An 18344-nucleotide genomic window follows, 5' to 3' on the forward strand; every position below is an offset into this window, starting at 1 on the left:
ATATTTAGAAGAAGAAAGGGAAGAGCAGCGGTAAAGCAGCCCCTGTTATCTCTCCTGCGGCCGTTCTGAGCTCGCTGTGTGCAGGATCTCAGCCTGCAGCCAGAGGGTTTGATGCTGAGCTCTGGCACTTCGAGGCAGGGAAAATCATTTGTGAAGAAGCTGCTGGCTGGCCAGTGTGGATGAAAAAGCCCTTTATTGTTCTCTCACGTCATAGTTTGCGAGGCTGGTGCACTTAACCAAGAACTGAAAAACAAGTTGGAAAAACAAACCAACAGCCTGTGTGCCGGGTCAGTGCAGAGACTGGGCCTTGCTGCATTCAAGGCGCTGCTCTCAGGCACGGTGGGAGAGTAAGCGGGACCTGCTGGGCTTTCCGATGCAAAGCAGATATACTGGAAAATCTCCTCCCAGGTGCCTGGAGTCAGAGTGAGCTACCCTCTCTGCCTTGGAGCTGTGCTGTTGTGTGGAATGCCTCTTGCATGTTTCCAGGAACTTTGGAGTGGAGAGTAACTTTCTTTTTCCTTGTTGTGTGGAAGAATAGCATCGGCCTGACACATCAGGGAGCTTTGTCCGCAGGATGTGGGCACTGGATTTTCACATTGATTGAAGCCCCCTTCTGCAAGGGGCTCTAGTCTGCATCTGCCTGGGTCAGAGGAGACACTGGGACCGTGGCTGCCTCACACAGGATGTTGCCACTCGCACAGCTCAGCAGGGTACGAGGCAATGTCTGTGCTGATTCTGAATGACCAGTGGCAAGTTTAACTGTCCCAGCGGTGGCTGTTTGGGGTTTTGCAGGCGCAGGCCTGTTGTGCCTAGTGACTATGTAAAGTTGTTCTACAAGGCAGTCAGTCCCCTTTGCTTCTGGGTCTTGGTGCTTCCCCTGCCATTCCAAGCTGAGAGCGGCTGGAAGAGTGACAGCGTCTGCGCTCTCCTGTTGATGAGGGGAGAACTCCTCCAACCGTTACATTTGGATGGGGTTTTGGAACGAGGTCCTGAAAGGGAACTGTGTCTTAAAGCAGGCGGTAGGAAATGGTGGGCGGAGCCCCAGTGGAGACCTGAAGAGACATTTGCTCGGTACAGACCCAGCCAGCACACGCAAGACTGACTTGAAGATACTTTTCCTGTTTCGGTTGTGGAGGATGCCAGTGCAAAAGCCCAGTGGCGCACTGAGGACCTAGCTCTGCTGAGGCTGAGAGCAAGCAGTGGAGATGTGGCACATCTACAGAGGGGAGAGAGAGCTGAACGCACACCTGGTGTGCCGGATGTGCTGCATGGGTTAGTATCTTGAGTCTACTTTGTTAATGGCTGGAGAGAATCCGAAATGCATTGCTCTCCTCTGACTCACAGGGAGGAATCCACTATAACACAGGCACCTTGTCATGCTTTAACCAGCCTGCGTTATCTTTCAAGGTCTTGATAGCATGTAGTGTAGGGCAGGCAGGAAGAGTCCTGGGACTCAGGGCTGGGCTTTGGGAGAAGGCTGGCATTTCCAGCAGGGGGGAGAGTATGGCGACTCGGTTTTATATCGCATTAGTTGGACTCCGTTGCCCGTTAGCTGCCCTCTTCTTGGTCCATATGCTTTGCTACAGTGCCTGCTGCTTTACCAGGAAGCCATGCTTAAGCAATAATCTCACATGGCAAGGGCAGGGCTGTATTTTTAACAGACTGTTGGCTGTTTTCAGCTCCTGATTTCCTGGCTGTGCTGCAAGGGGGAGGGATAGTTCAGAGGGGTAAAAAGCCTGGAGGACTCCATTTCGGACCCGGCTACAGTGATATTGCAGTGCCGTTGAATTTTCTCATGGCAATCCCCAGAAAAAATAGGATATAAAGAAGGCAGGAGGCATTCCGTAGGAGACAAGTGTTACTGACCAGGTTTAAAAGGAATGGGGATGTCCTGGGGGTATATAGATAGTCACTGGCACAAGAGCAGACTGTGTAGCTGGTTGGAGGGTGGGAAGGGAAGGAGATTAAAAGATGAAGATGGTACTTACAGACCTGCCTCGATCCAGCCTTCTTTTTTGTCAGGGGGCGGGATGGGATGAAGTTTCTTAGGCTTGTGGGGCTGCCTGCAAAATCTCAGGGCCTTGGCTCTGCGGCTGCATCAGGTGGGGCGGAAGAGACTAAATAGTATAGAGTGCTGTGGGTACTGTCCAGACAAGATGCAAATCAGGCAGTTCACAAATTATCTGCTGCGTCTGGAGGAATTTAAAGGGAGGGAGATGCTTGCTTGTTTGCTTTTTCTTTCTGTCTTTAAGAAACCGTTTGTCCCTCTTCTCAAACCGGTGTTTGGTCTCTTCCTTGCGTTGAGAACTGGCTTCCTGAATATGTCAGTTCTCTCCCCGGAGAGCTACAGTAACTGACTGTCCCTCCTCCTCTCCTGAGTCGGTAACAGCTTATGGCCAAATAAATGTGTTAGTCTCTAAGGTGCCACAAGGACTCCTCCTTGTTTTTGCTGATACAGACTAACCCGGCTACACTCTGAAACCTGTCACTTTCAAATCTGTGGATGCTCAGAAATCAATACAGGGATCCATGACGGAAGGGGCGGGGCCACTTACTGCTTGATAAAACCAGTGCAGGGAACTGGCCTGGAGCAGTTACTGAGAGTAGTGAGGATGACCACAAGTCAAGGTGAACTGTAGAGGCCTACGAGCCTTCCCCTCCATTCCCCCTTGCCAGCAGGGAGGCCAAGGGTCATGTGCACCGTGGGGTCACTGAATGCGAACACTGGGGGCTAGGGCTGAAACTTGCACTGTTCACGCACTTGTGCAGACCCACGTGTATTCATGCACTCTTTTCACGCGGGCACTATCCATTTTGCTGTTTACAGAGGATATAAACTCAGTGTGCGTTGCTGTTTGTGTAGATTGGTTCAGACTGGGTACTGACAGTGGTCTGAGCTCGGCTGAAACAGAAAGTGATGACAATAGTCTCCCACTCTCAATTTGGTGGTAAAATGGGCGTACGTTTTCAGAACGGGCAAAGTGGATCTTCCGAGAACTGGCCTTTCACCAGCTTATTCTCTGGAATTAGGGTTGCCAATTTTGGTTGGATGGATTCCTGGAGGTTTCATCACATGACATCATCTTTAATTAAAGATTAATCTTTAATTCCTGGAGACCCCAGGACGATCCTGGAGGGTTGGCAACCCTAGGTTTAAGATACCAAATAACTGAGACCTTAAAAACCTGGGGTTATTTATGCTAATGGTCTCTGGCACTTTTCGTAAGAGTAGGGATTTGCTTTTGTATTGCCTAACATTTAAATTCCCCAACCCCCGCTGCAATATACCATGTGCCTTTTAGCTGCTGCTGTATGTCTGTAGTTGGTGCAGCAACTTTCGGGGGAGAGGTGCCTCAGACATGCAAACGTCAATAGTGCAGTGCAATGCCACTCAGCCCGTCTTATCACTAGTGAGCAGCTTCAGTGGGATTTGGGCTAGCCAACAGATAAACGTGCCTCAGCAGTGCAGTGATTCATCTCTGTCCTTAGGTTAGATTGTCCAGTGCCCATCCCATGGGACAGCAGCCAGGACCGGGGCCTCTACGTGCTATTGTAACACAAAGTGGGTTTTAGCTCACGAAAACGTATGCCCAAATACATGTGTTAGTCTCTAAGGTGCCACAAGGACAACTCCTTTTTGCTGATACAGACTAACACGGCTACCACGCTGAAAGGCAATATTAATAGTGCCTAAGGAAAGTGGTGGAAGTCCTATCTCTTGGGAACTTAAAAACAAGGCAGGACCAAGTCTTGGGAAATATACTAGAGGGAGCAATCGTGAAATGTCCAAGGAGTGTGTGTGTGTGGGGGGGGGTGGGGGGAGGGATGGAGGGATGAATATTTATGTCTGCGGTGAGTCCAGAAAAGTTGAGAGTGCTGGCGATGTTCATGACACATCTGAGACTCTCAGAGACCAGGGTGATGAGCACAGTATAAACACCTACGAAGAGAAGGGTGCTGGAAAACAATACCCGTCCCATTTAAGGAGGATGCTCTTGAGCAGAAGGCAGAGTGGGGTTTGGTCTTTGTAGCTGGGATGCTTCAAGGTGTACAAGGAGGTTTTCAGGAGTTTCTGGAAGAGGACTTGGGGAATGCTTGGAGAACCTTAACTGGGAGGATCTTGTAAGCATTAGGAAAGAAGGGATGGGGTGACGGAGACAAAGGGAGCATTTGCAAAGAGGTGTAGGTGAAGTTGAGAACGGAGGTGCAGGCAGGGGTGGGTTTGTGCACAGCTGTGGAAGTGACTAGCTTGTAGCTGATGCTGGAAGGCTGTGGAAGCCAGGAAAGGGATTGGGGTAGGGAAGAGACCTGGTCAGGGCCATGGGAGAGGGTAATCTTTGTTTATATTATTCCATGGTTAGGCTTAGTTCTGATTGCCTGAAGCATTATAAACCTTATCAGTAGATATGATTGAACCACTCAGGAATCTAATTGTCTGCCAGAGATTTCCTTGGTGCAATGCAAAACATTGTAGGAGAGGCATTGTGGCCTAGTGGAGAGAACCTGAAAAACCTCAGTTCTGTTCCCAGCTCTGCCACTGGCCTGCTGGGTGACCTTGGGCAAGTCACTTCACTTCTCTGTGCCCCAGTTTCCCCATTTGTAGAATGGGGCTAATACTACTGACCTTTGTTAAAGCTCTTTGAGCTCTACCGATGAAAAATGCTACGTATCATTATTGCTGCTTGTTCATGGTGTTTCAGTAAAGCAGAACACAGGGAATGTCTCATGCTGCAGAGACTGTGAAGCAAGCACCCTTTAGGTGCTGCCTGTTCTGGCCCAGTATGGAGGCGCCATCTTTCTTTCCAGATTAAGCTGTTAAAACCAGAAAATCCCATTTGAGGCAGGAGCTGGCAGAGCTGCTGAGAGGATTACCCTGATCCCTTTTTTATTTTTTTTGCAGGTGTGACAAAGAGAGGGGAAGGGAGGAGAGTGTTTTGTCTAGAGCACTAGTTCTCAACCAGGGGTCCAGGACCCGCTAAGGAGGGACCATGAGCAGGTTTTAGGGGGGCCGCCAAGCAGGGCCAACGTTAGACTTACTGGAGCCCAGGGCAGAAAGCCAAAGCCCCGCCATGCAAGGCTGAAGCCCAGGGTCCTGCCACCTGAAGCTGAAGCCAAAGCCTGAGCAATTTAGCTTCGCGGGGCCCTCAGTTGTGTACGGCCCTGGGGCAGTTGTCCTGCTTGCTATCACCTAGTGCCAGCCCTGGCTTTTATATGCCAAAAAACCCAACCCGTTGTGGCACAGGTTGAGAACCCCTGGTCTAGAGGAATGTGGCTGAATCTCAATATATGCCGGGTAGATCTCGTTCCCTGGTCGCTGGGATTGCCAGAGTCTGCTCACAAGAGTTTTCCAAATATCGTCCACTGTCCGTTTATTCTCCCCCTCCCTGAAGTAGTAAAGGGTGGCTCCCGCTGGCCAGTTCTTACACTTGTGCCGGTGTCTATCTCCTTGATGGTCTCCCCTTCATGTAATGTATCTTTTAACTGAGAACTGGCAGAACAAAACCTGCCAGACGTCTCCCCTCCATGTTTCCATCTGACGTTCGATCTAGCCGCAATTTCCCAGCACCCTCGTGGGAAGAGCATTTAGCTCCCCCGTTGAGCACCTGGGCCTCAAAACCAGTTAACCCATCAGCGGTTTCTTCGCAGACGTCTTTAAGGTCTCAGATCTGATTAGTGCTGTGGCCCTTTTGGAGGGAAGGGGGATGGTCCGTGAGACGGACTCGGCGGATGTCCCGCTACGAGGAACTGCGTTGAGAAGTGAACCGTTTGGTGTTGGGTGTGAGTGTGGGTGTGGGGATGAGCCAGCTGCTCCTGCTAACTGTTGGGACGTTAAAGCTCTCAGGCTGAATGGGGAAGGTGTGTGTGGCCAGTCGGTGAGATTTCACCTGAACAACACTAACCGAGACCCATCTGTGTGTTCTCTTAACAGATGAACGGGACCGAGTCCAGAAGAAGACTTTCACCAAGTGGGTCAATAAGCACCTGATGAAGGTGAGAGTCACGTGCGTTACTTCGTACGATTTCCTAACTTGCCTTGCTCTGGCCTTGCGTGTCTGAACTGGAACCAGCTGGCGTTCGTTGGGCCTTGGAGTAGCGTTCTAAAGGGGTTTAGAGGCACTGGAATCTTTGCTTGATCTGACCCCCGGGGCAGAATTGGATGTTACAGCAACTTCTTGGGACTGTTCGAAAGCAAACATTCACCTACCACCATTTCATTAATCTCTGAATTGAAAAATCGTTTGCTCCAGAAAAGGGCATGTAAAAATCTTGGCAATACCACCCTGAAAGAGAACCCCACATCTCCCTGAGATCCCTTGGTGAGGGGGTGTTACCATGCATGGTGGGAGGAGAGTGACTGCTCCCCCTTTCCCCTCCCAAGCTCGCTTGTTCCCCTTTATTCATAGAGCTGTATTGTATTGTTCTGCTGGCACTCTGCCCTTCCCAGAAGGAGGCACTTTCTCCCTCTCAGAGGAGGGGCTGCTCCTTCCTGGAGCATAGACACCGGTTCTTCTGTGTCTGGGCCCTGAGCCCTCCTGAGCACCTCACTTGAAGTCTGTCTTGCTGGAACAAGAAGTTCTTTGGTGGCTGCTGTTCAGTGCAAGCTGGTCCTGCCTGTCAGATCCTTCTCTGAACCTTGCCTGATGGCAAAACGCTGTGAAAGAGGGAAACCAGCGGAACACATTGGGCCATTGTTAATGACGGGAGGCCGGCCAGATTTCTACTTCTATCCAGAGCAGAGTCTCTGTCTCTTAGCAGAAAAGTGACAGAAAGCTGCCTTTTGGACAACTCTCTACCAATCAGATCTCTTTCCCCCATTCCCCTCTCTTGTATCTTTCTCTCCTTTCCTGCCTTACACCATTTTCCTGCTTTCTAGAGGCAGCGGGGCTCCTGGTTGGAGTTTGCAGTGCCTGGGATACTATTAGAATTCTGTAGACCCCCATCAGATGCCAATGAGGGGTGACACAGGAGGCGCTGGGGAGACAGAGATCCCACAACACAATGAAGGATTTCAGAGGCAGGGACCCTGACTCCTGCGTGAAAGTTGAGGATCTAAGTTGATGTGCTCAACTCCTGGATTTTTCCAGTTCTTGGGGCCGTACTGCTGTTTCTCAGACCCCGCTGCTTGTTGCACCAGCAAAAGCGGATGCTGGTTTCTGAGTGGTGGTTTGATAACCAGGGAGTTGCAGTGGGCTCTGTGTGTAAAAGAGTGAGGTGCGAAGGGGCTCAGGGGTTCTGTATCCGGGCAGGCTGTCTTACTGGGATCCTGCCCATTGGAAGGTGTCCAGTACAAATCTGAACAGAGCAGTGACTCTGGTGACCACGCGGCTCAGGGCAGCGAATAATCTCTGTCTTTTAAAAGAAAAATGTTTGTCACAAAAAGAGTGAAGAGCCTGTTTCCTTAGTTGTGTCCATTTTCCAGCTGCGCACCTCTGAAGCAGTACACAGGGCACGGGGCTTGCGGCTGAGATCAGAGCTATTAGCAAGCCAAGTCAGTAACTCCAGCAACTCCACAAACATTGTTGTGTCCGATTTTATTCTGAGCCAGCCATGTAATTGATGATTTTGTTTTTAACGTTCAGGAGGCTTGGAAGATCCTTTCTGGTGAGAATCCGGTACCTTTTCCCACTCACTGGTGCCAAGTCACTGGAGCCCCCTGATTTACCATTCACCATGGATGCCCTAGTCCCTCAGTACTCCAGGTGAAAGTTCCTGGAGCCCACATGCAAACCTTCAGTTGCTTTTTGGGATCTCTGCCTTCACTGTGCATCAAATTACCTGTCCACAGAGCCTGTGGCCTTTCAGGAGACTCCAGGCAGCTCTGCCTGTCTGTCCATCACTGATGGGATACACATGTCTACACACTTACATTCATGTGAACTGGATCAGGACCAGGATCTAGATCAGGGATGGGCAAACTTTTTGGCCTGAGGGCCACATCTGGGTATGGAAAATTGTATGGTGGGCCATGAATGCTCACGAAATTGGGGGCTGGGGTGCAGGAGGGGATGAGGGCTCTGGAGGGGGAGGGAAGGGGCAGCGTGTGAAGCCCCTTGGCCTCCCCTACATGTAGGAGCCAGAGGGGGTGCATGCTGCCGTTTCCAGGAGCCGTGCAGAGCCACAGCACGCACAGAGCGGAGCAAGCCCCCGACTCTGCTCTCCGGCGGGAGCTTGAGGGCTGGATTAAAACGTCTGAAGGGCCGGATGTGGCCCCTGGGACGTAGTTTGCCCACCCCTGATCTAGATAGCTTAACACAGCCAGTTCTGCCATGAAAGATTGCTGGGTTTGAATCCAGAGGTGTCCATCTGTTCTGTCCTGTGCAGCCGGGGTGGTCTCCTGCGTGTTGTCTGCAGTGGGAGGTTTGTCTCGTGAGTAGCTAAGCGGGATCAATGCAGTGTTGTGAGGTGCCTCCCAGTCATCTTGGTTAACTGCCAGGTATTTTTTAATTAATATTTTCCATCAACGGAAAGTTTTTGGCTTGGTCTTTAAAGGTGTTGCCATTGTACTTCTCAGCCTGCTCTGGACTGCGGTGAGGCCAGGGAAGCTACAGGGCTATGCACCTCCCCCTCCAAAACTTGATGGGTAAAGAAGGCAGTGTGGGAGTCAAGTCTCTACTGACATGTAGCCAGTGCCTAATACATTAATTAAAGAGACACAGTCACCCTATTCACACATCCCCTCCCCGGGCAAACAAACGGAAAAACACCTGACTGCCCTTAACAGAAGGCAAATGCCATGTGACGTGCCTGGAGGATAACATAAGCTGGTGCGGTAATGTTTTAAAAACTTGTGTTTGAGAATCAGTGCATGATTTATTATTGCTATTAGGATGACAGTAGCACATGGGGACCTAACTGAGATTTGGGGTCCCCCTGTGCTAGGTGGTGGTGTACATCCCTGCCTCAGAGTTTACATTGTAAACAGACCAGACAAAGGGAGGGGGAAGGGAAGGTTCATGATCTCTCCCCCCCCATTTTATAGATGGGAAACTGAAGTACAGAGAGGCTAAGTAACTAGCCCAATGTCATGAAGAAAATCTGTGGCAGAGCTGGAGTTGAACCTAGAGTCTCAGTCCGTGAGTGGCAAAGGTAAACATTTGGTTGCCAGTGAGATTTGTGAAGAGTGGTTTATCTCGGAAGAAACAGGAAAAATTGGCTCCTTTTGCTGTCTTTTTAACAGGCTACTCCTGCAGTTGATGTGAAAGCTCCCATTACACAAGGCCCAATCCTGCGCAAAGCTGCCATTTGCCCTCATCACCTTGCTTTATAGCAAAGTGGCTGCAGGGGACGTTTTAGAATTGCGTGGAGTAAGGCTGGCTTTATAGTGATCTGTTCTGTGCCTTTGCTGGGCTCCTGTGGAAATTGGAGCCCGATTCCCATAGAGAGAATACGGGAATAACCATTTTCAATGAATGAAATCCCTGAAAATTCCTCCTCCTCCTCTGCTCCACAGGTGCGCAAGCACATCAATGACCTGTATGAAGACCTGCGAGATGGGCATAACCTGATCTCTCTGCTGGAGGTTCTGTCAGGAGTGAAACTGGTGAGTTTCCAAGTTTGCTTAGCAACGCTGCTGTGGCTTTCACCACCAGAGACTGGATCCCGGTACTGCCTTCTCCTCCTCGCTGCCTCCTGCCGTGCTGGGGCGATCAGCGGTCCTTGTCACATCAAGGCCTTTGTTAGTTTTGTGTTCAATTTATTTTTTTACATCTTCATCATGCTGGTTTCCTGGATAACACCTAACTATGTGATTAGGTTAAAGGTGCCTAGGATACAGGTGCATTCACTCTCTTAATCCCAAATGCATATGAGCCTCACAATCTACTCAACACACTGTGTGAATACAAAGGGGCAGGTTTAGCGTCCCTTTCCCCTCTCCAAGAGAGGAGCTTAGCTTCCCCAGCTCCAGCGCTGCCTGCTGATTTTCACACTAGACCACTCTATCAGGGCTGGAAGGGACCTCAGGAGGTCATCTAGTCCAACCCCTGCTCAAAGCAGAACCAATCCCCAGACAGATTTTTGCCCCAGATCCCTAAGTGGCCCTGTCAAGGATTGAACTCACAACCCTGGGTTTAGCAGGCCAATGTTCAAACCACTGAGCTATCCCTCCCCGCTCCAATATTCCCCCTCTCCCCTAAATATTTGTTAGTCTCTTTTAGAGGCATTGGTTAACATTTTCAAAAGTGCCTAAATGACTTAGGAACCTGAGTCCCATTTTCAGAAATGACCTAGGTGCTAAGCAACCTAAATCTCACTGAGTTTCTGTGAGGCTTAGGTGCCTACACCGTGTAGGTGCTTTTGAAAACTTTACCCATCATGTCCAAATCTTTCCCGGCGTTAAGCCCATTGACTTCAGTGGTGCATGAGCAGGGATGGATATGAGCCTTTCTGTCTGTGGGTACAGCTTAAAAACCCCCCCCCAAACCTGCAGCAGGAGGCTCTGAGCCCAGGTCAAGTGGCTTGAGCTCACTGTACTCGTGCTGTAGGGCTAAAGACAGCAGTGTAGATGTTCGGGCTGGGGCTGGTGCCCGGGCTCTGAAATCCAGCCAGGAGGTAGGGTCTCGGCGCTCAGGCTGTAGCTTTAGAGGGAACGTCTGTTCTGCTACTTTTAGCCTTGTAGCGAGAGCCCGAGTCAGTTGACCTGGGTGTGGAGATTCACTTTTCTGTTGGTGGTGGTGTGGCTGTGTAGACCTACCCTATAAATGGAAGAGGAGAACTGAGACAATCTGACCAGCTTCTCCCACCTCCTTGGGACTGCCAAACTTATTCAGAAACCGTGCTTAAACACTGCTGCGTTGCATCTCTGTGTATTTAAATAACAAAAGATGATGGTGGTTCTAGCTGAAACTGTTTTTAACACGGTTTGTCCAGCTAGTGTGGATGGGGAAAAACTGATTCAGACGCTTATTCTGTGCTAGTCCCTGCCTTGGCAGAACACATTTCTGGAGTAACTGACTCGGGCTCTCAGTAAAAATAGCACCGTAGACATTCCCACTCGGGCTGGAGCCTGAGCGCCGAGACTCTACCTCCTTGCCGGGTTTCAGAGCCCTGGTGCCAGCCCCGGCCCGAACATCTACACTGCTGTCTTTAGCCCTACAGCACAAGCGCAATGAGCTCAAGTCACTTGACCTGGGCTCAGAGACTCGCTGCTGCGGGGTTGTAGGCACACTAGAGGGCCATACTAGATGTTTTTTAGCTGGCATGATGTTTAAAGACAGTCCCTTAATTCAGCAGATGAGATCTGTGTGAGCCATGCTTTTTCAGAGATGTCCACAGGACCATTCTAGCATGAAAGCCGAGTGCAGCGCCAGACACATCCAAAGTTAGGCCTTTTCAGAGTCTTACAAGAATTTCCTAAATGTTGAAAATCAGCAGTGCAGCTGCAGATAAACTTGTCTTGAGCCGTTTAACTGCCAGTTTGGAGTTTCCTGCTGGTGTTTGTTCTCAATTTAGACACCAAAGTTTGTAGGTTTCTAGTGTCCGCGCTTTTCCATCTGTTTTCTTTAGTAGCATGTTAGGCTTTCCTGTCACGTGCTTAGCAACCACTCTACGAGCTGGATCTGTAGAGGTAGCTAGTTCTCCAGGATGCAAACATCTTCTCTGGCATCTGGGGCAGAGTAGAATCACTTGCCCCTTTTTAGACCAACAAGCCTAGTTAGCTCTTGGAAGCTAATTTTTGGTGCAACACAGAGGGAATTATTTTAGTAACCCCTAAAATAGGATCCGTGAGAAGATGCGTAACTTACTCAGCTGCCCTCCTGAAATGCCAAACTACACTTTGTGGATGTTGGATTTAGATGCTTCAAAGGTCTATCACGCCCCTCCCCACAACATTTTTGACTTTTGGAGTGAGTTTTATCCTAGGGAAATCTCTGCTTAGGCAGCCTTTACTGTAAATCACATGTAGGTAGGCAGAAGTGGTTGGAGTGTTATAGATACTGCGGTATCGTTTGCTGCAGCTAAGACAGGAGGAAATCTTAGACTATTCTGCCCTAAATGTTGATGGCGCTGTCTCACAGGCTTTAAGGCCAGAAGGGACCATTACACATGACCATCTAGTCTGACCTCTTATATAATACAGGCCACAGAATTTCATCCAGTTACTCCTCAGATAAGCCCAGGAACGAGTATTTGATCTAAAACATGTTGTCTCTGAGTTTCCAGCTCTTTCAAAATCTACTTTAACTCTTGCCATTGTGTCTACCTCGCTAGTCTGAATCAAGCCCCAGTAGCGTTCCCAGGGGAGACGCAGGCAGTATCCAGGATAACCAGCTAGTCTTCATGTTCCTTTTCAGGGGAGGGAGGCCGGCGAGCAATGTGTTTCTTTTTCTTTTCCCATGTTGCTGCATTTTTAGTTCCTTTCTGTTTTTCTGTGGCTATCCCACTGGTGTTGTCTGTGCCACATTTGTTAGCAAAAGGACCCTTCAGGCCAGAAGACCCTCCGCCTGGCAAAAGCGCCCTCCTGGCGTCGCACGAGCAGTGAAGAGCAGGAGGAGGAGGAGGATGGTGATGCAGTAGGTTGACTCCCTCCTGGGAGCAATGTAATACAGACTGACACTGGAGTGCCATCAGATAGTCCAGATGTAACCAAGCTTTGCATAGGGCACACAGGGTATGTCTACACAGCAAAGAAAAACCCACGGCTGGCCTGTGCCAACTGACTCGGGGCTGTTTCATTGCTGTGTAGGTTTCTGGGTTTGGGCTGGAGCCAGAGCTCTGTGACCCTTCAACCTCTCAGGGTCCTATAGCCCAGGTTCCTGACCTCTACGCAGCAATGAAACAGCCCCCAGCCCGAGCCCCACGAGCCTGAGCTGTGGTGTCTAGTTGCTGTGTAGACATACCATAGTGACCTCTGGCCTTCCCCATCCTCAGGTTCAGGTGGGTTAATGGAGAATTCGCTATAGCTCCTTTCCACTAGCAGCTGGTTCTTGCTCACGGATAATAAATTTCCCAGACGCACATTAGACTAGAGGAGTGATGTGTGGGGTGTGTACTGGGGAAGAGAAGAGCGAAAACGAAAGGGCAGCTAATCCCATATTCCTTCTGGACAGTGCAGTGTTAAAGTTAACTGGATTATCTGAGAGTGCATTACAGTGTTGGTGGTCTGCAGTGTGAGAATGCTGACCCACTTGCTGTGAGAGCATGAAAGCTGTCTATTCACGGGGGAGGGGAGAGGGAGCACGCTCTTAGATGACCCCCTGGCTCTCACGAACCCCCAGATAAAGCCACTGGGGTCCTGCACGCTCTGGGATGGGACGCGTTGTTCTCTCCACTCACATGGAGCAAACAACCTTTAGGATAAATCATCTGATGTTTGCTAACCGCACTCACTGCATGGGGCTGCTCTGCCTTGTGTACCACACCCATGTGCACCGGGTACAGTGGCTTTGCTGTCAGACAGCAAGGATTAACCTTGCATGATAACAGATCTGTTTTTAAGCAACATATTCTCAGTGTTTCTGATGTGGAGCAGGCCCAACCCTTCCCCAAGCCAAGGATTAAGCCAAAGGGGATTGCACCTCCCTGAAGGAAGAACGAGAGCATTCTGGCTGGTAGAAATGATCCCATTTCTTACCAGCCCTCTGGATCTGGGCTGTGCCTTCCTGCTCTACAGCTCTCTTCTCTGCTCCCCCTCCCGAGCCACTCTGGCAGCCGCAGTGGTGTGGCACAGGAAATGACTAGCGTGTTGCACCTCTCTGCCAGGGGCTGGAGCATAGGCCGACCTTCCTGTGGCTTTCCTCCTCCAACAAGGAAAGAAATGTGCTTTGTCTTTGCTGACCCAGAGAGTCTCTTTGCTGCTATTGATTCCTCAGACAATTGACACCTCTCGTTTTGTTTTTAGAAACCATTGCTTCTTTTGAGTTTCCCACCCCCAACTCCCTTCCTTTCCGTATCGATTCGTTTCAGAGCTGGGTTTGCGTGCTGGCTCTGAGTTTCTGCGCACGATCCGCTGTTCAGCAGAGCTCCCACCCCTTCCCCAAGCCCTTGTTCGGCACAGAGTTGCTATTTGTAAATGAATCAGATTAAATGTAGGTGTTGGAGCTGGGTGGGGCTGGTGGTTGAACGGGACTGTTTGCTCCTGGATGGATCACAGACTCTCACTGGAGCAAAAACAACAAGGAGTCCAGTGGCACCTTAAAGACTAAGAGATTTATTTGGGCATCAGCTTTCGTGGGTAAAAAACCTCACTTCTTCGGATGCAGAGCAGCTGCCCCTCCTTGTGCATTAGAGAGAGATTCAGAGCAGTAGCCCAGCATGGATGCTGCTGCGTAGATTGGCCAGTAGCCTGACTGTGATTGGTCAGCTCCCTTGGAGACAGAAAGCACTGAGGTCCATGTAGTAGTGAAACAGACACAGCTGGTGCTGAGACTGTGTTTTCTCCTCCCTGCCCTAGTAGTCCATTCGCTATTGCAGTACACACCTACCATTTCAAGGTTGCTCTCACCTGGGCCTACAGGACCCTCCCACCTGTGGGCAGGTTGGCAGCAAGGTGGTTCACTTAATTTCAAACTGTCCTCTCCCCTGTCCAAGCGGTTGTGCTGGTAGCTGAGCATAGGGTGTACACCCAAGCACGCCCCTGTGGCGGAGCAGGCCGGCCTGACTGCGTGAGCCCTCAGGGCCTGTGGCTGTTTCCGGTTTAGCTCTCTGCGGGGGCAGCACTAGCTTCTTGCCTGCAGAGGCAAGGGAACAAAGTGTGATGCTGAAAGTAGGGGCAAATGTTGAGGTCACAAGTAGAGCGGCCAAGTCGGTGTCTGTGGTCAGGTCCATGGGTCAATGGATGGGCTGGGAGCAGGAGATAGTTACTTGGAGGGTCCTATCTCCACGCCCCAGCAGAGGGGATTTGTGGGCTAATAAAGACTCGTCTGCATAGAACAGGACAGTGTTAAGCAGCCAGAAGGGGGCAAGAGGCCACGGCAGTGTATTAGCAGGAAAGACAGACACACGTTGGTGAAGTGTGTTCGCCGTATCCATGAATCTTTGTGATCTGCATCTTTCTAGGCTTCCTCCTTTAGGCCCTTGCTTTGCTGTTATGGCGACACCCTCTGGGAGCGAATTGTTGTCTCCTGCTCAGATCTGTCTGTGCCTCAGCTGTTAGGTTGGGGCTGAGAGAGGAGGAGATGGCCGTCCTAGGTGGCACACTGAGTGCACGTTAGGCCAAGCAAGTGTCTTGACTGTCGTGGTCTTTGCTCAGACTTAGAGGGAACATAATTAGGCTGGTGCTTGGAATCAAGTGAGCTCCCCCAGTCCTCAGCGAGAGGAAGGGTCTCTGTGGGTTCTGATACTTCCTGTAGGAGGCTTAGGAAGTGCCCCTGGGGGAAGGGGTGGAACTGGATCTGTGCATGTGTATCAAAGACACCCGAGTTCTGCTGCCATGGGATGGCTGGACTGACGCGTTGCCTCTGTTTTGTAGCCACGTGAGAAGGGCAGGATGCGTTTCCACAGGTTACAGAACGTGCAGATTGCTCTGGACTTCCTGAAGCAGCGACAGGTAAGCGCCGGGCTGATGCTCACAGGCCACGTTCCCGTTTTGAACATGTTTTGAGTGTTCTCACTGCACCACCTGCTCTGATTCCCACTGCAGCTTGTGCCAGGGGCGTCCAATGGGGCGTAACGAAGCACTGTCCATTTATGTCTGCCGGGCCCATCCCTAGGGCATCTAGATGCCAGTCAGTGGCAGCACTGCAGAGTGTACCTTCCCTTGTGGGTGCTGTGAGTGCTCAGGGCCATCCACGCCGCCTGGAGATGGGGGATCAGAATGGGGAGTTAGGACTCTTTTTTCCAGGAAGTGTCTCAGATGGATACAACCCCTAGAGCCCCGCAGCGTTCCTGTGTCCCAGAGACTTTGACTTGGTCAGCTCCGAGTGCAGCGTATGCTTGGGAGCTCCTCCGGTGTCCTTAGGATAATGTTGGCCCAGGAACAGATGGGTGTGACCTGGCCATGAATAGATTTAGGCTAGCAGTTAGAAGACGGTTTCTAGCCATTGCCGGAGTGAGGTTCTGGAACGGCCTCCCAGTGGGAGTATTTTGAGCCAAGCAAACTAGTTTGAAGATGGAGCTTGGTGAGTTTTATGTCGGGGTTGCGTGAGATAACGAGGGGCTAGATCCCATGACACAGGAGGTCCCTTTCTGTCCTCCCCCTTCCCAGCGTTCAGGAAGTGCTGGGCCCCTAAGAGCTCAGTCTGGTCTCTGTCGGACATTTCCTCAAGTGGATGTAATAGACCCTCCTTCTAACCAGCCAGAACTCTCAACCCCTAAGCAGAGGGATGTTTCCAGCGGTGCCTGCTGTCTGCAGGTGAAATGCCTGCCGCTCACGGGGCGGGGAGTCCTGTCCTGCCTGTTCTGTCACTCCTCAGTCACAACACAGTCATGATAGGTGACAATGCTGAATTGCATCGGTTGTGCTGAAGCAGAGATTTACTCCTCTGGCTAACTGAAGGGGCACTGAATAGACCTGCCCACCCCCACCCCCCGAGACTCCCCTCCTTCTGGGAGCCAAGAGGTAAACAGGAGTATCCAGACATACCAGTGCCCACCCAGGTTTCTGTTTGCTGGTAGCTCTGCAGATGGTGCTGATGCTTCATGTATTTATGGCATCTTTTAAGCTGGGGATCTCAGCTACACACACGGGTTCCCCCTCAGAAGGCTCCTGTGAGATGGGCAAGTATCATCCCAGTTTAGGCACAGGTTTGGGTATCAAGAATGGGTTCCATTCCCTGCTGTTCCACAAGCTTCCCATGTCACCTTGAACAAGGCACTTCACCTCTCCCGTCTCTCCAGCTGCAAACCTGGGGATCACACGTGCTTGCTTGCCTCTCAAGAGTGTTGTGATCTCGGGCTTAATTCCTGCGCTGATTGATTTTTGCGGTGCGGGTGGGGGTGATTGAGTTTGGGTGTGCTCTCCTAGCTACATGATGTGCTTTGTAGATTTTAAATTATGCACAAGTGCCTGGGGCTGTAGGGGCAAGGCACTCTTTGTAGAAACCAAAATAAGACAATGCTAGTAAAGCACTTGAAGGTCCTTCGGTGGGAGGCACTAGGGAATTGAAAAATGGTTATTTCAATCCTTCTTTTACAGAAAAGGCACGGATTGATTTTTGCTCCTCATCACGCAGCGAGTCAGTGGCAGGGGTGGGAATAGAATGTTGGAGCCTGGAGACCCTGTCCCATCATCTGGCCAATAGATTGCACCGGCTAGCTGCATGTGACTGGTTTGGGGCGGGCAGGGCGGTGGTGAAGTGGTTGGAGAGAAGTCACTCCTCTCTTTGTTGAAGCATCTGGATTGAAGTTTTGACAGTCCCTGGTGCTTCCCTACAGGTGAAGCTGGTGAACATTCGCAATGATGACATTACAGATGGCAACCCGAAGCTGACCTTGGGACTCATATGGACCATTATTCTCCACTTTCAGGTAGGGATGTGACTTGTTGATGGCACAGCGCGGAAAGGGGGACATGTTGGGTCTCAAGGGCTCTGGCATCTGTCTGGCGAACATGAGTATGTTTAATGGTAATGCCTTCATATGGATTGGTCTGGAGGATTAGCATATATAGCAGTGTCATGGAGACTAGGCCAGCAGAGAATAAGAATTCCCTTCTCTGGTCATTTACATAATTAAATCACTAATGATGGATTGTGTGTGCTGTGGCCCTTTGATTGGCACCAAGGTTATTGGCAGTTGCTGTTTGCTCAGCTGAGCTGGAAAGCTGAGCCCTCCAGGGCTCTTCAGCGCATTCAGCAGGGGAAACGGGAGAGTAAATTTGGAGAAGGGCGTCTGGGGAGTGTGTGATTGACATTCCAGGATGCAGTCCAGACCAGTGCGGAGCTGGGTCCCCACTTGCCCTGCAAACTTGGGTGCCTTGCAAAGCTTTGCTGCTTTAAGTCCCAACCTGGGCCCCTTGCAAACAGCCAAACAGAATGCAGGTCACCCCCGGATTGTCTGTGTGTAGCTGCAGCCTGCCAGCACACTCCAGTCACACTCCGACTTCCACCAGCCTTGGTTACCACCTGCAGTGACCCCAACGTACTCCCAGTCCCAGATTTCCCCCCAAAAACATGTGTGTTGCATTGTCCAGCCCTCTCCTGGACAGTCCAGATATTGGAGGTCCATTGCCCATGTAAGGGGTCAATGTACAACCGTTTCCTACCCTAAATGGAGACACCGTCACAGTTCAGTTCAAAGACAGCACTGGCTTCGTTTTGATTCAAGAATAAAACAAGTTTATTTAATTCCAAGGAGAGAGATTTTAAGTGAGTGCAAGTTCAAGCCATTAAAGTCAGAAATGGTTACAAGAGAAATGAAGAGAAACTTTCCAGTAACTAAACTTAACAAACTAGACTTGGTTCAAG

General features: G+C 50.6%; 1 protein-coding gene across 11 annotated transcripts in view; it reads left to right on the plus strand.

Moving 5' to 3' along the window:
• The window catches only part of MACF1 (microtubule actin crosslinking factor 1), a 251868-nt gene that overhangs the window by 76410 nt on the left and 157114 nt on the right, over positions 1-18344 (plus strand). For 7 of the 11 annotated variants that reach the window (XM_034753976.1, XM_034753977.1, XM_034753961.1 and 4 more), the window contains exons 2-5: positions 5930-5991; positions 9452-9541; positions 15410-15487; positions 17314-17406. In XM_034753976.1, coding sequence (XP_034609867.1) covers positions 5930-5991; positions 9452-9541; positions 15410-15487; positions 17314-17406 — 323 coding nt within the window. Of the gene's footprint in view, positions 1-1059; positions 1273-5929; positions 5992-9451; positions 9542-12410; positions 12513-15409; positions 15488-17313; positions 17407-18344 lie in introns of those variants that run through there. The other 4 variants (XM_034753964.1, XM_034753962.1, XM_034753965.1 and 1 more) reach the window with 3 other exon arrangements.

The sequence above is a fragment of the Trachemys scripta genome, chromosome 20 (assembly GCF_013100865.1).
Source record: "Trachemys scripta elegans isolate TJP31775 chromosome 20, CAS_Tse_1.0, whole genome shotgun sequence".
In the NCBI taxonomy this organism is placed as follows: domain Eukaryota; kingdom Metazoa; phylum Chordata; order Testudines; family Emydidae; genus Trachemys; species Trachemys scripta.